Here is a 12,040-nt window from a genome sequence, read left to right as displayed (position 1 = left end):
ACGAGGAGCTGGGGCAGCAGGACAGCTCGGGTGCACAGCTGAAGTGCTTTCTCTCCATAGCTGGGTGAACTTCTCCAAACACAACAAAGCACATCTGTCACTGAAGAGCCTCTTCCTGTTTTCAGATATTAAATAAGGAATATTGCACCCTCAATAACACACAAACTGACATTGTTACTCCTGCCAAAAGCAACCAAACATGTTCATTAGCCATAAAATATCCCAGCAAAGCATTTGCTCTTGAATATATTTGCTGACAAAACCACATTAGCCTCGCAAAAAGGCTTTACAGAGGGATGTGTAGGCGCAGAACCAGCACCTATTTTGAAGACTGGGTGATTTATTTTTTAACTCCTATTTCTTACATAACTCATTCTCAGAGTGTGTCTGCCCGCAGGCTCACGGGCATGGAAGAGAACAACACAAGACAAAGCAAAATCTCAAGTCAAGTCTTCTGCTACATCGTTTTTTTGCCATTATAGCTTTTATGAGCTCCTTATGCTCCAGTTTCCTCCTGTCTTTAACCACATACGTGATCCATCTCAGACTCTCAGCCTGCTTTCCCTGAGCGTTTATATCCCCACCAACACTTTCCCCCGTGACATTCCCAGACCTGCAGCACAATTACAGAGATGTTCTGCCTTGCCAGAGCTGATGGAGCTGAGATCCCTCGGCCGCTGCACTTGCGGTGTTGTCACTGCCTGGGCAAAGCGGGTCAGTAACAGAGAGGAGATGACATTTCATGTCTTCAGTTCGGAGCCTGAGCTGCTTTGCAGAGAGAGGGGTAAGATTTAACTATTGCCTTGCTACTGTGATACAGCACCAGTCTGCATGGACAGCCTGACCTGGCTGAGTGAGTGCTGCAGCTCCTGCCCACGGCACAGAAGCCACCCTGCCTGGCCCACGTGGTTCCCATCAGGGGTACCGGGGCTCTGCCCTTCTCTGATAAATCCACTTCCAGCAGCCAAACCCATGTGCTGTCCCACAAGCCCCTGGTTCCATTCTGAGGCACTCGCCAAGTCCAGCTGCAGTCACAGCTTGTGCAGGACCTGCATGATTTCGGCCTGCTGCCTGCTCCACCATCCCTTGTGGAGGAGGGAAGAATTAGCATATGGTCATTCAGCGGGCCAGTGGTTTGAAAAATTCCCTTCCACTTGGCTGCAAGTTAATTCTGCAAGTTAAGATAATTAAAGGTGTTTGTGCCGGTCACGGCTGACACGAGCAGTGAAAGATTGCAGAGTGTAATGAGGGAATAAAATAAACAACATCCATTATTGCAGCACACACCAGGGCTGCTGCCACGGTGGCCATGGTGGCAGAACCTGTCACGGGGAGATGTTTTCGGAACCCACGGACGGAGTTACCTTTCAGTTCCTCACTGGGCCACAGTTTGGCTGATGGGGTAACAGGGGCAGAGCTCAGAAAGGCCCAGCCATGCCAGGGGCTGTGCAAACAGGCTGCAGAACCTTCTGGAAGGACTCTGCATTGAGCAGCATTAATGCTGGGAAATAATTCCCATAAATCCAGACACTTCATCCCTGTGAGTGGGACTGTCACCACGTGTCACCCAGTGACTGATGTGACGCTTGCAGGGACAGGACCAGGGCAGCAGAAGATGCAGAGTGTCCCTAACAGTGCCAAGAAAAGAAACTCCATCTACTTTGAACACATTCTGCTCCAAAGAAAAAACCCCAAACCCAGCAACAAACCCAAGAAAACAATGAACAGAAATCAATTTGAACATGTTATTTTAGAAAAATACCATCTGTTGGCAGAATATTCCTGAGCAACAAACATCGCTGAAGAGGGGCTTGAATCCAATTCCAATTCGAGTATTTTATCAAAAAAAGGCAGGTACAGCCAGGTCTCTTGCCAGCAGGTTAGACAGTTAATTACTCTCTTCACCAGCTCACTATTCATAACATTTATTTCCAAATTCCCTAACAGAGATGTTTATGGCATGTAAATTGATTAGTCTGAGCCCAAACAGATTCAGGAGCTGTTGAAGTGAGCAGGTTCTGCATAAATTGCTCAGAGGATTACAGAGTTACTCAATGTACTTCTATTTGTGGGGAAAAAAGAATTGCAGTGTGGAAGTGCCACCCTCTCCGTGTCAGTGACCATGGTGTCCCTGTCCCTGCTGCTGTCCTGCCAGCAAAGGCTCCTCCTGCTCCAGGGCAACACTGACCCCCAGCTTGCCCCAATCCACAAACCCTGAGCTACAGGGATGTTACTCGTTTCAAGCAAGACTGTATTTCACACTCTGCTAAAATGCAGGCCTGACTCTACCCAAGGAAACCAGCAGCTCCCAGCTCCTTGCCCAGGGAGCAGGAAATTATTAACGAGCCCACGCCACAGCCTTGGGGCCGTACAGCATGAGCTGGGCTTGATAAGAGAAGCTGCAGCCATGAACAGCTGTGTTCATGGAACCATCCTGATGATAATCAGTACCATTCATCTCCCAGGCACTTGTTTGGCAGGGCTGCAGGCACAGATCACTTTTTGCTGGGCGACATCCATAAAAGGGAGGGATCGGCAGCAGCCCCAGCAGGGCGTGCGAGGGCTCCGTGGAACCCTGTGTCAAACCCTGCTCTGCTCCACACCACTGAGCCACCTCCAGTCCCAGGGCACACCCAGAGAACAATGCAGATCTTCTTGTTTATCCCTACATGCAGCTTGTTTAGGCATCTTTAATATGTATTTGGTTCTGTTTGCAAACAAATTAATTAGAGGAATGGTTTTGTTTTATCTGGGACTCACAGTCGGCCCTGCCTGGTGCTTTGGAACTGAGGCATGTCTGGAGCACGAGCTGCCTGAAATCTCCGTGGTGTGACAAGAGACAGGACATGGTGTTTTCCATCCCCAGTCAGGGATTCACCTTCTGCAGCCACGCTGAACATGTGCTGCAGGCCCCAGTGCCCAGTGGCACCGTTACGAGCCAGAGCTCCGCGCTGGAAGAGAGTGTCTGACACGGTGGAGACGCCGATGCAATTAAGACACAACATGAAGCACCCTATGCAGACACTAATGGCCTTATTACAGCATTAATTAGACAATCAGACTGAAAAACAACCCCACATCAGCTTGCTCCAGGAAGATCTCCCTCTCCAATGGCAAATAACCAGGTTTCATGGAAGCATCTCACTCTTCCAAGCTGAGGGTGAAGGAAGAGGGTGTCGTCCTGCCCGTGGGGGGGCTGTGGAGGGATGGCCAAGGTGACCCCACACGGAACAGGGGCAGGATTCCTTCCCCAGGGAGAGCTTCCCTCTGGTGTCCAGCCAGTACCTCCAGCCCATCAGGCAGGATCCCAACACCCCACACCTCGCTGTCACTGGATGCCAGGGAGCAGCTCGTGTCCATAGGCAGGAGCCTGGACAGGTCTCTCCAACCTCAGCACAAGGCAAACACCTGGAAAAAGCAGGTTCAACAATTTCACAGGGATTGTTTTCTTTCCTTGTTGATTTTGACAGTTCTGGGATACTTGCACAGGGAATGGGATGGGAAAACATAATAAACCTGAGACCTGCTGAGTTAAGTGTACCTCGAGAAAGAGAAGCAATATCACCAAATTTCCCAGGAGAACCTGTGCTTCCTCTAGGAGCAATCCATTTCTTCTCCCTGCAGGGACATCAGTTCCTCCAGCAGAGATGTGTTCGTGTTTGTGTCAGACACCTCAAAGCATGAGAAGCTGCATTTTTAGGAGCCAGCCACATATGGGAGCTGCTCAGCCAGCTCCTCGCATTCCTACCACGCCTCTTATCCAGCAGCCCCAGAGGCTGCACAGGGCCTTACAAACAGCAAGGAGACATCCAGAGCTGGATCCATGGGAGATGGGGGCAGAGCAGGGCACGGAGGGGTTAATTCCTTGTCTAGGATCCAAAGAGAAGCACAAGGCATGGAGGCAGGACCTGTCTCCTGGCCACGCTGCCTTCAGCCATCCTCATGATTTCCTGCTTGAACCATGCTAGCCTTAGATATAAAGGAAAAACCCAACCAAACAACAAACTGAAATGACCCACTGGAAACGCAAACCAACCCAAAACCAGCTGCTGCACAACACTCCTCCTCCTCCCCATGGCAGATTGGCTCCTTTTCACGGGCAGACTTCTGGCTTTTGAAACACATCAAAGCTAAAGCCAGCCCAAGCAGCTCTGGTAACGATGGAGCTGCCCTGCAGCACAGAGTGCACCCTCACCCAGCTCCAGTCCTGGGCTCAAATGCAGCTGTCCCTGTGGCCAGAGGATTTCTATCCTAATTGCATTAGGTGTATCTCTGCCTTTCAGCAGGTGCTGGGATCACGGTGCTGCATTTCAACAGGGATGCAGCTGGCCAAGTTTCTGATCCTAAAATCCAGGGCAGAGCATTTCAAATGCAGGAGGATGTGGACTATAAATACTGCATCCCAAATCTGCGTGCTGGGGGCAAGGAGGGGCTGACAGAGCTTGGCATAATCCTCACCAAGGAGAGGGGTGGGACTTGACCTTCCCTGGCCTCCTGTGGGAGATGGATGGACACCTCATCATCACACTCTCGCTGCAGGGAGAACGAAGCACTGCCATGCCTTTTCATGGAATACTGGCCAAGCCCTTTAAAATTAGACATCTGCTCATTTTATCCTTGCATAGACACCTGAAATGCAGCCAAAACTGTTACTAAACCATGCACTGGGTGCTGGGCAAAGCTGTGCTCGGCTGTTTGCTACCAAGCAGGCAAAAGAAAACAGGGTGATTGTACTGCCCTCACCTTAAAAAATTGTTATGTCCCAAGTTTGCTGCAGTGAAAAGTCACTAAATATTTTCTTATCTGACCTGAGATACAGAAATGTCAGCGCAGGTGAGTGAACAGCAGCGAGAGGAGCCTCCTCACCCACGGATGTGCCAGGGAGCAGAGCCGGGCTCGGAGCGCAGGGAGCGGCGCTGCCTCGGCCCAGCAGTTCTGCCACCACCACCAGCAAAAGGGATGCCAAGGTGGGGAGAAGCCATCGGGACTGAGGAGAACAGACAGTTTAATTCCTGGGTTTATCAACCCAGGAAAACAATAAGAAAACAAACAGAGCAGATTTGAAGAGTTGCAGGTAAGTTGTTAAAGCTCTCCTCAATCTGTCTACTCACACAAGCAAGAGAGAGAAAACTGCAGCAGAAGTTACTCTGCAATCTTACATGAAAAACCTGGTTCAGCTCTCCAGATTAATCCAGCCTGTGCCCACCATACTCCAAAAAGTACCAGGAATGGGAAGATGACCATTGTAGAAGACACCCACAACAGACTGAACGGCAGCACCCCTGCCAGAGGAATAAAACACCAAAACATTCCTGTTCCTTTTTGGAATGAGGACGATGATAAAGAAAATATTTACTCACCTATGCTGTTCTCCTGCAGTTATTTCCCTCCTGCCTCCGGGATCCCTCTGGGACCTGGAGTGTCCTTACCTTTAAGGCCTGTGTGAACAGCTTTTCCCATTCATAACCCAGGCAATGCAGACTCACAGAACTGACCGAGACTGCCCAGAGTGACAAAGCTCTTGGGAAACAAAGCCCCACTGCAGCAGCTGCCAAATTCAAATCAGCACTTGCACCAAACATCCTTTGCTTTCCCCTCTTGTGTTGTATTTAGAAATAAGAACTGGGGAAACATCCCCTGAAGAGTTACTGCCACAATAATTACTGAAGACAAAGTCGTATCCTCCGGTAGTTTTCCCTGGGATGTATTTAATAGTATTTATTTTGGTTATTTCCAGGAATCCTTGACTTCTCTAAACCCCACAATTCTCTTTATTATTGTAAGAAATAATACAATAATACAAAAGGGACTATCTTGTGTACATTTGTGTGAGAAACTAGGACACTTGAGTGATTAGAAGGGAAGTTAGTGAGAGAATCTCAGCTACTGATATGACCCTGTGGCCATGAGGATACGAGGGTGAGGAAAGAGGTCTTTTTATGGAAACATTTAACACAACAACAGGAATACAAATCAAGCTCCAATAATTTTGCTTTAAATTTTAATGAATCAGTATGTGTAGTTTACATAAAGAAGGATTTGCTTAATAAAATATTAATTTTTTTGCTAAAAGAACTGTAAATTGCAAGTAAATATAGGTTTCCTTATATAGAACATCAAAAGTTGAAAAATCCTGAAAGAGCAAATCAAACACAGAAAATAAAAATGAGCCAAAATTCAAGGAGAGCAAAATATTGTTTGTGATCAGCCTCCAAGACTGGACCCTCGGTGACCCACATTATTTACTTGATTTAACAAAAACCATGAAAGCATTAAAAATAGAAAGTGTCCTGCCTTTGGTTCCGCCCCAGGTGATGGTTGTGACCCCTGTGGGCAGCCCGTGGTTTGTGTCCCCAGAGGGCTGGGGGAGCTCGGATGTCCCCACAGGTCACGGGGCCATCCCCAAGTGCAGTGAGTGATGCCAGCTGCACAGAGAGCCCCAGGCTGGGAGCACCCCCTGTGCCACCCCCTGTGCCACCCACAGTGTGTCCTGGCCACCTCTGGAGGGGTGTCAGGGCTGGCCCATGGCACACAGCCTGTCCTCTCACCCTGCACCCTGCTTCCAAAGGAGATCTGGCAGCAGAGGCAGAGAAGGAGCCACAACGCACCCAGAATCCCTGATGTTCCTGGGGTGGGAAAGCTGACTGAGAGAGGAAACCCTTTTTCTACAAATACCCATTTTCTTTCAGGAGTACCTTGATCTTCCTCAGGCTGTGGGGCTGAAGAGCCAAACCGAACTGAAATCACTGTCTTTGGGTGTTAATAACACTCTGCAGGGAGCCACCCTGAGGCAAAACTGGCACCACTTCTGCAGGAACTCGAGGCTGAAGCAAAGTGCCCAAAGCCAAGCAGAGATCCTCACCCAGCGAGGTCACAGACCAGGCTGGCACGGGTGAGGCTGACACAGTCTCCAGCTTTCCCACCCACCAGTCCCGGGGTTTTTTTTCTGGGAAACATCAAAGTGTATTTGCGCACCTGCTCCTACGTGCTTGTTTTCCTTTAGGCATCATCCCAGAAAGGCCACCTCATCCACACGGATTGAAAGTACCACCAGAAAAGTGACTCACTCCAAAAACATTTCGTTTCAGCTTTCCAAAGACAAGAAAAACTGAAAAGCATCTGCAAATGAAAGCCCAGTGGCTTCAAACTACAACAGATCACAGCTTCATTTTCCAAGCTGGCAACTCGGGACTGCAGACACGCAGAAGTAATAAAATTTGCATTTCACCTCATGTCTCTGTTAGTCTGAGCAGCTTTGGTTCTCTGGGTACAAGGAGAAGGTTGCAGGACAGAGGAGAAGGAGATAATGTGCAAAAACCCCACTATGGAGCTGTGAGGAAATAGCAAAGATGCCTGCTAAGTTTTGAAGCACTGAGTGCCCATAGCCAACAAAAAGGAGCCAGAAAAGACTCACATTGAGCTGGAGGTCATCTGTCCACTGGCCCACGAGGCGGTACCCGGGCGTGCTGGTGTTGCTGCTGTGGTACTGGAAGATGTCGTAGCGTCCCGGGGCGTCCCCATTCTTGTTGAACATCACTGGAGTGCCAGCACTGCCTGGGGGAAGGAAACAAGACAAAATCCAACCAACCAACACCAAACCTTTACCAAATCTCTTTTATTTGGTCATGGGTGAGAGCTTTCACACTGGGAGCACATTCCAGGCCAAGGCCATCCATCCCCCCAGCCATCCAAACCAGGCACTTCAGGACACTGCCCTCACCCGGCCCTCTCCACAGATCCATTATCTCTGCCTGACCCTACTGCCTGAAAATAAACACAGCAATCCTAGACCAGCCTTACCTCACCCTGCTCCGCCCAACACGAGAAATACCAGAAGGCTTTTCTTCCTACCCTCCAGCCTCCCTCCCATCTCCTGTTCCTCAGGGAGTTCTCCAGTGAAAATCACTCCTGTGAATGGAGCCTCTAAATGCTGCTCCCCCCCACCCCCCCTAGAAAATGTTCCATCTGCTTCTGAGAGATGCTGCTGTCAGAAGTCAGCCCGGGTCTAGTGAGTCTTGACTAGCAACCAGAAATAGCTTCCTCCTCCACAACATGTTCCATTCCTGTAATTGCCGTGCGCTGGGGTGGGAAAGAACAGAGGCAGCTTTGGGAAGAGCATTCTTTGTGTCCTCCTTATCTGGGCTCTGTGGCACCGCCACTGGATTGCCTCTATTTACCCTGTGCTGAAGTGACAAACACGGGGCAGTGCAGGGCCAGAGAACCCCTGACCTTTCCTGGAGCTGCCCTGACACAGAGCCCCAGCCTCAGGTGAGCTCCCAGCAGGACATCTGCATTTTAAATACCACAGCACTGGACGGGAACCTTCCCGAGAGGAGAATTCAAAGCGGTGCCTCATTTCCTCAGAGCTCCAGGAGCAACCTTCCAGGGTGACATTTATTTCCAGACATATTAAAATAGGTTTCGGTAGGGTAGAGTAATATTGTGTCAAGATTGAAGATTATGACAATCCTCCAGCATATCTATATTCAAAGCTTCCTCCTCCTGCGTAACTTTTTTTCCCTAAAGCAATGAAAAATCTCTCCTGTTGTAGCACTGAACTTTAAGATTATCGTTTTCTTCATGATTCTCATTCTTCATTGAATTCCAGGGAGTGAAAAAAAGATTTGAAGGAGTGAATTAGCATAGTCTCCACTCTAGCCCTGGTAAATTGTTTCCTGTCTCTCCTACAATCCTCTGAGATCAGATACAAATTCAGTTCAAAGGCTGGTACAGAAAATCTGCCACTGAAATCTCTCCTCGCTGGTTCCTTGTGAGCACCAGGCAGATATTTAATTGTCATTACAGATTCATGGAGCCAGAATACATTTGAGTGGGAACACTCAGAGTGAATCAGAAGCAATGGCTGTAATTCCTCAGCTCCTCGGGAAAGGCAGCACAAGTGCTAAATGGGATTTGGCTAATTATGACTCTTAGGGCTGCTTAGGGTGAGTTAAGCTTGGGTTTGTCAGAGCTGACAAGAAAGGGACACCTGAAATGGCAGGAGCTCCAGTGAGGCTCCCAAAATTCAACAGACACATCTGAGGATTGCCCACGTCACAACACAGCTCCAGAACACAGAGGGAGGTCCAGGTCTGCTCGTCAGGGGGCAGATGGAGGATGGACACCACTGTTACAGCCACCCCAAAGTCAGTGCTGGGACAAACCCTGGGGGACGCAGCCAAGAACACACCTACGGCCACCGTCACGGGAACAGCACCCCAAATCCCCCAGCAAAGCCATTTAAAGCAACAAAGGATCCCTTGGAGCCAGCAGGGCTGCACAGCACCGTGGGATGAGTCACTGCAGAGGCCCCAAAGGCACATGCCTGGGACCTCACACACGGGTCTGGACACGGGGTGGGCAGAAGCAAACACTGTTTCCAGGCCCATCACTGCTTCTGTGCTAAAATGACACAGACAGGCTGGAAGAAGCCCGTGCTCCATCGGGAGGACGAGCAGCTGTGGAAATGGGAAGCACTGCTAACCTCGGGGCATGGGTCAGGCACACGTGTCCCCTCTCCTGACTTTGAAGTGGCAGTAATTGGGCTCCAGCCAAGGCTCTGCTCAGCAGGGGCAAGCCCTCCTTAACCTCTGCGTGGGCCAGGTGAGGCTCTGGAGCCCTTTCTGTGCCACCTGTCTGCAGGGTCTGTCAGTCCTGGTTTACATCACTGCAGCATTCCAGCCCCAGCTCAGGCTCCTTTGATAAAATAATGAAATTAATAAAAAGTGATGTATGAAAACCTTATCACAGAGAGGAAACAGTGGTTTCAAAAATAACCCTTGATCTTCCAATCATTAAAACATGTCATTATTTCACTGGTTTTTGATCATTTAGGATTTATTTTCTTTCTATTACAATTTAGCAGATTTTGCTGAGCCCAGTAAGCAGTTCAGAACCTGTGGCAGTCTCCAGGCTGCAGCTTCTTGCTCATGCAGAGCCGTGACAATTTAATTCAGTTCCCAACAAAGGAGCTGCCTTCGCCCCACACAGACACAGGGCACTTGACACCTGCAGGAAACCCTCAAACCCAGACACAATCTGACTTGAATTTGTAGGATCTCGATCTCTTAATCACTAAAAGATGAGAAATGAATTATTAAGAGGAGGACAGGAGTTACACAGGTGTCACCAGCCAAGGTGTTTGTTACTCAGGGCACGTTCTCGGCAGTTTGAGCACCCAAGGGGCTCGCATCTTCAGCTTTTCACTGGCAAAAATACAACTGCACTTCAAAACTTTCAGAATCTCACTGCGTGAGCACTCGAGGTTTAAAGTTTTCCATAGTTTGGGCCTTTTGTTCTCCAGGCAACAATGATCACAAAATGCACATTGAGCTCCTCGCTCAGATCCAGCCTCTCTTCATCACAGCCCTGGCTGCATCGATGGCAGCACCTCTGCACGGAGAACACGGCCCCAAAGCAGGGCCAGCAGGAGGATCCCAGGGGCCGAGGAGAGCTGCCCCACACTGAGAGGATGCCAGGCTCCGGGGCTCGGGACACTCGAGAACGGGAGGAGAGCAGGCAACGCTTCTCCTCTCACACAGAGCTGGACAAAGCTCCCACTGCTCCACCCTCGGAACTCAGGACAAGTCCCCTGGAACACCAGGGAACAGGGATCTACACACAGACCAAACCGCCTTCCCAAGCCCCAGCTTCGTGATGGGGGGCAGTAGGGGATGGGGGGGTGAGTAGGGAATGGGAGGGTCAGTAGGGGATGGGGGGGTCAGTAGGGGATGGGGGGGTCAGTAGGTGATTGAGGGGGGTCAGCAGGTGACGGGGGGTCAGTAGGTCACAGGGAGGTCAGTAGGTGACTGAGGGGGGTCAGTAGGTGACAGGGGGGTCAGTAGGTGATTGAGGGGTCAGTAGGTGACAGGGAGGTCAGTAGGTGACTGAGGGGAGTCAGTAGGTCACAGTGTGGTCAGTAGGTGACTGAGGGGGATCAGCAGGTGACAGGGGGATCAGCAGGTGACAGGGGGGTCAGTAGGTGACTGAGGGGGGTCAGTAGGTGACAGGGGGGTCAGTAGGTGACAGGGGGGTCAGTAGGTCACAGGGGGTCTCTGTCTCACCGTTGAAGTTGACGCTGCGGATGTACTTGAGCAGCCGCTTGCCCCCCGCGTGCTCCATCTCGGGGCACAGCCCGGCGCTGTCGGCGCACAGGTCGCGGTTCATGTGGTGCAGGGCGTGGGCCATGGCGTACACGGCGTCGATCACAAACTGCACCTTCCCCTCCTGCTCGTAGTGCGAGTCCTTCCCGATGCGCTCCTGCCCTGCAGGGCACACAGGGACAGTCAGGGACGGGGGGCCAGCGCTCTCCTGGCACCAAACACCAGCGGATCCTCTCCGAGCACGCCGACAGAACTGCGCCGTAAATCAGTACCATAAAATATTCTGAGCTGGAACGTTATTAATTAAAACACAACCAAACCTCTGTCACTGCTACCAGAATCAGACACTTCTTGCAAGTTTCTCTCCATAATCCAGAGAAACAAATCCTGACCTGATCACCGATGTGAATCCCGAACCCACAGGGACCACCTTAGAGAGACAACTCCAGTCTCCGTATGCTCCCAAAGCTTGGCTTTGAAGCAGGAAAGCATTTGAAGTAAGGCACAGCTGGTATTTAAAGCCTGGTGTTTTGTACTGCTGCAAATCCCAGGATCTAATTGAAAGTCAAAGCTAGATCAAGGGAAGAAAGAGTCACTTCAGAGATGCCACCAAAGGGGCACTCCAGAGAACTGAGGAACTCGCTGGCAATTAATGGCACCTCGGGAAGCTCCTGCCACTGTCACCCCTGCTCCCCAGCCTGCAGAGCCTCAAATGTCCTGCAGAATCCCCCCAATGCAGATCTCTAATTATCCACACTTTCCTTCTTCTTTGGTTCCCCCTGTGTTCACCAAATGCAGCACTGATGCCCGATCTGCTCAACTCAGCTGAGAGCTGCAGAGGGACTTCTCACAGGGGCCTGGGATGACAGGACAAGGGGGAATGGCTGTAAACTGACAGGATAAATTGGATATTGGGAAGAAATTCCTCCCTGGGAGGG

The 12,040-nt window shown here is 50.4% G+C and overlaps 1 protein-coding gene across 1 annotated transcript in view; it reads right to left on the bottom strand.

Annotated features, from left to right (window-relative positions):
* Window positions 1-12,040, bottom strand: part of GRM7 (glutamate metabotropic receptor 7) — a gene marked incomplete at both ends in the record, with an annotated part of 190,457 nt that overhangs the window by 37,787 nt on the left and 140,630 nt on the right. The window contains 2 exons of the mRNA XM_082289014.1: window positions 7,415-7,554; window positions 11,064-11,264. Of these exons, the coding sequence (XP_082145140.1) occupies window positions 7,415-7,554; window positions 11,064-11,264 (341 nt within the window). The remainder of the gene's footprint in view (window positions 1-7,414; window positions 7,555-11,063; window positions 11,265-12,040) is intronic.

The sequence above is a fragment of the Coloeus monedula genome, assembly GCF_965178545.1.
Source record: "Coloeus monedula genome assembly, chromosome: 11".
Taxonomy (NCBI): Eukaryota; Metazoa; Chordata; class Aves; order Passeriformes; family Corvidae; genus Coloeus; species Coloeus monedula.
Note: the sequence above shows the minus strand (reverse complement) of the source record. Positions and strands in the feature narration are given on the sequence as shown.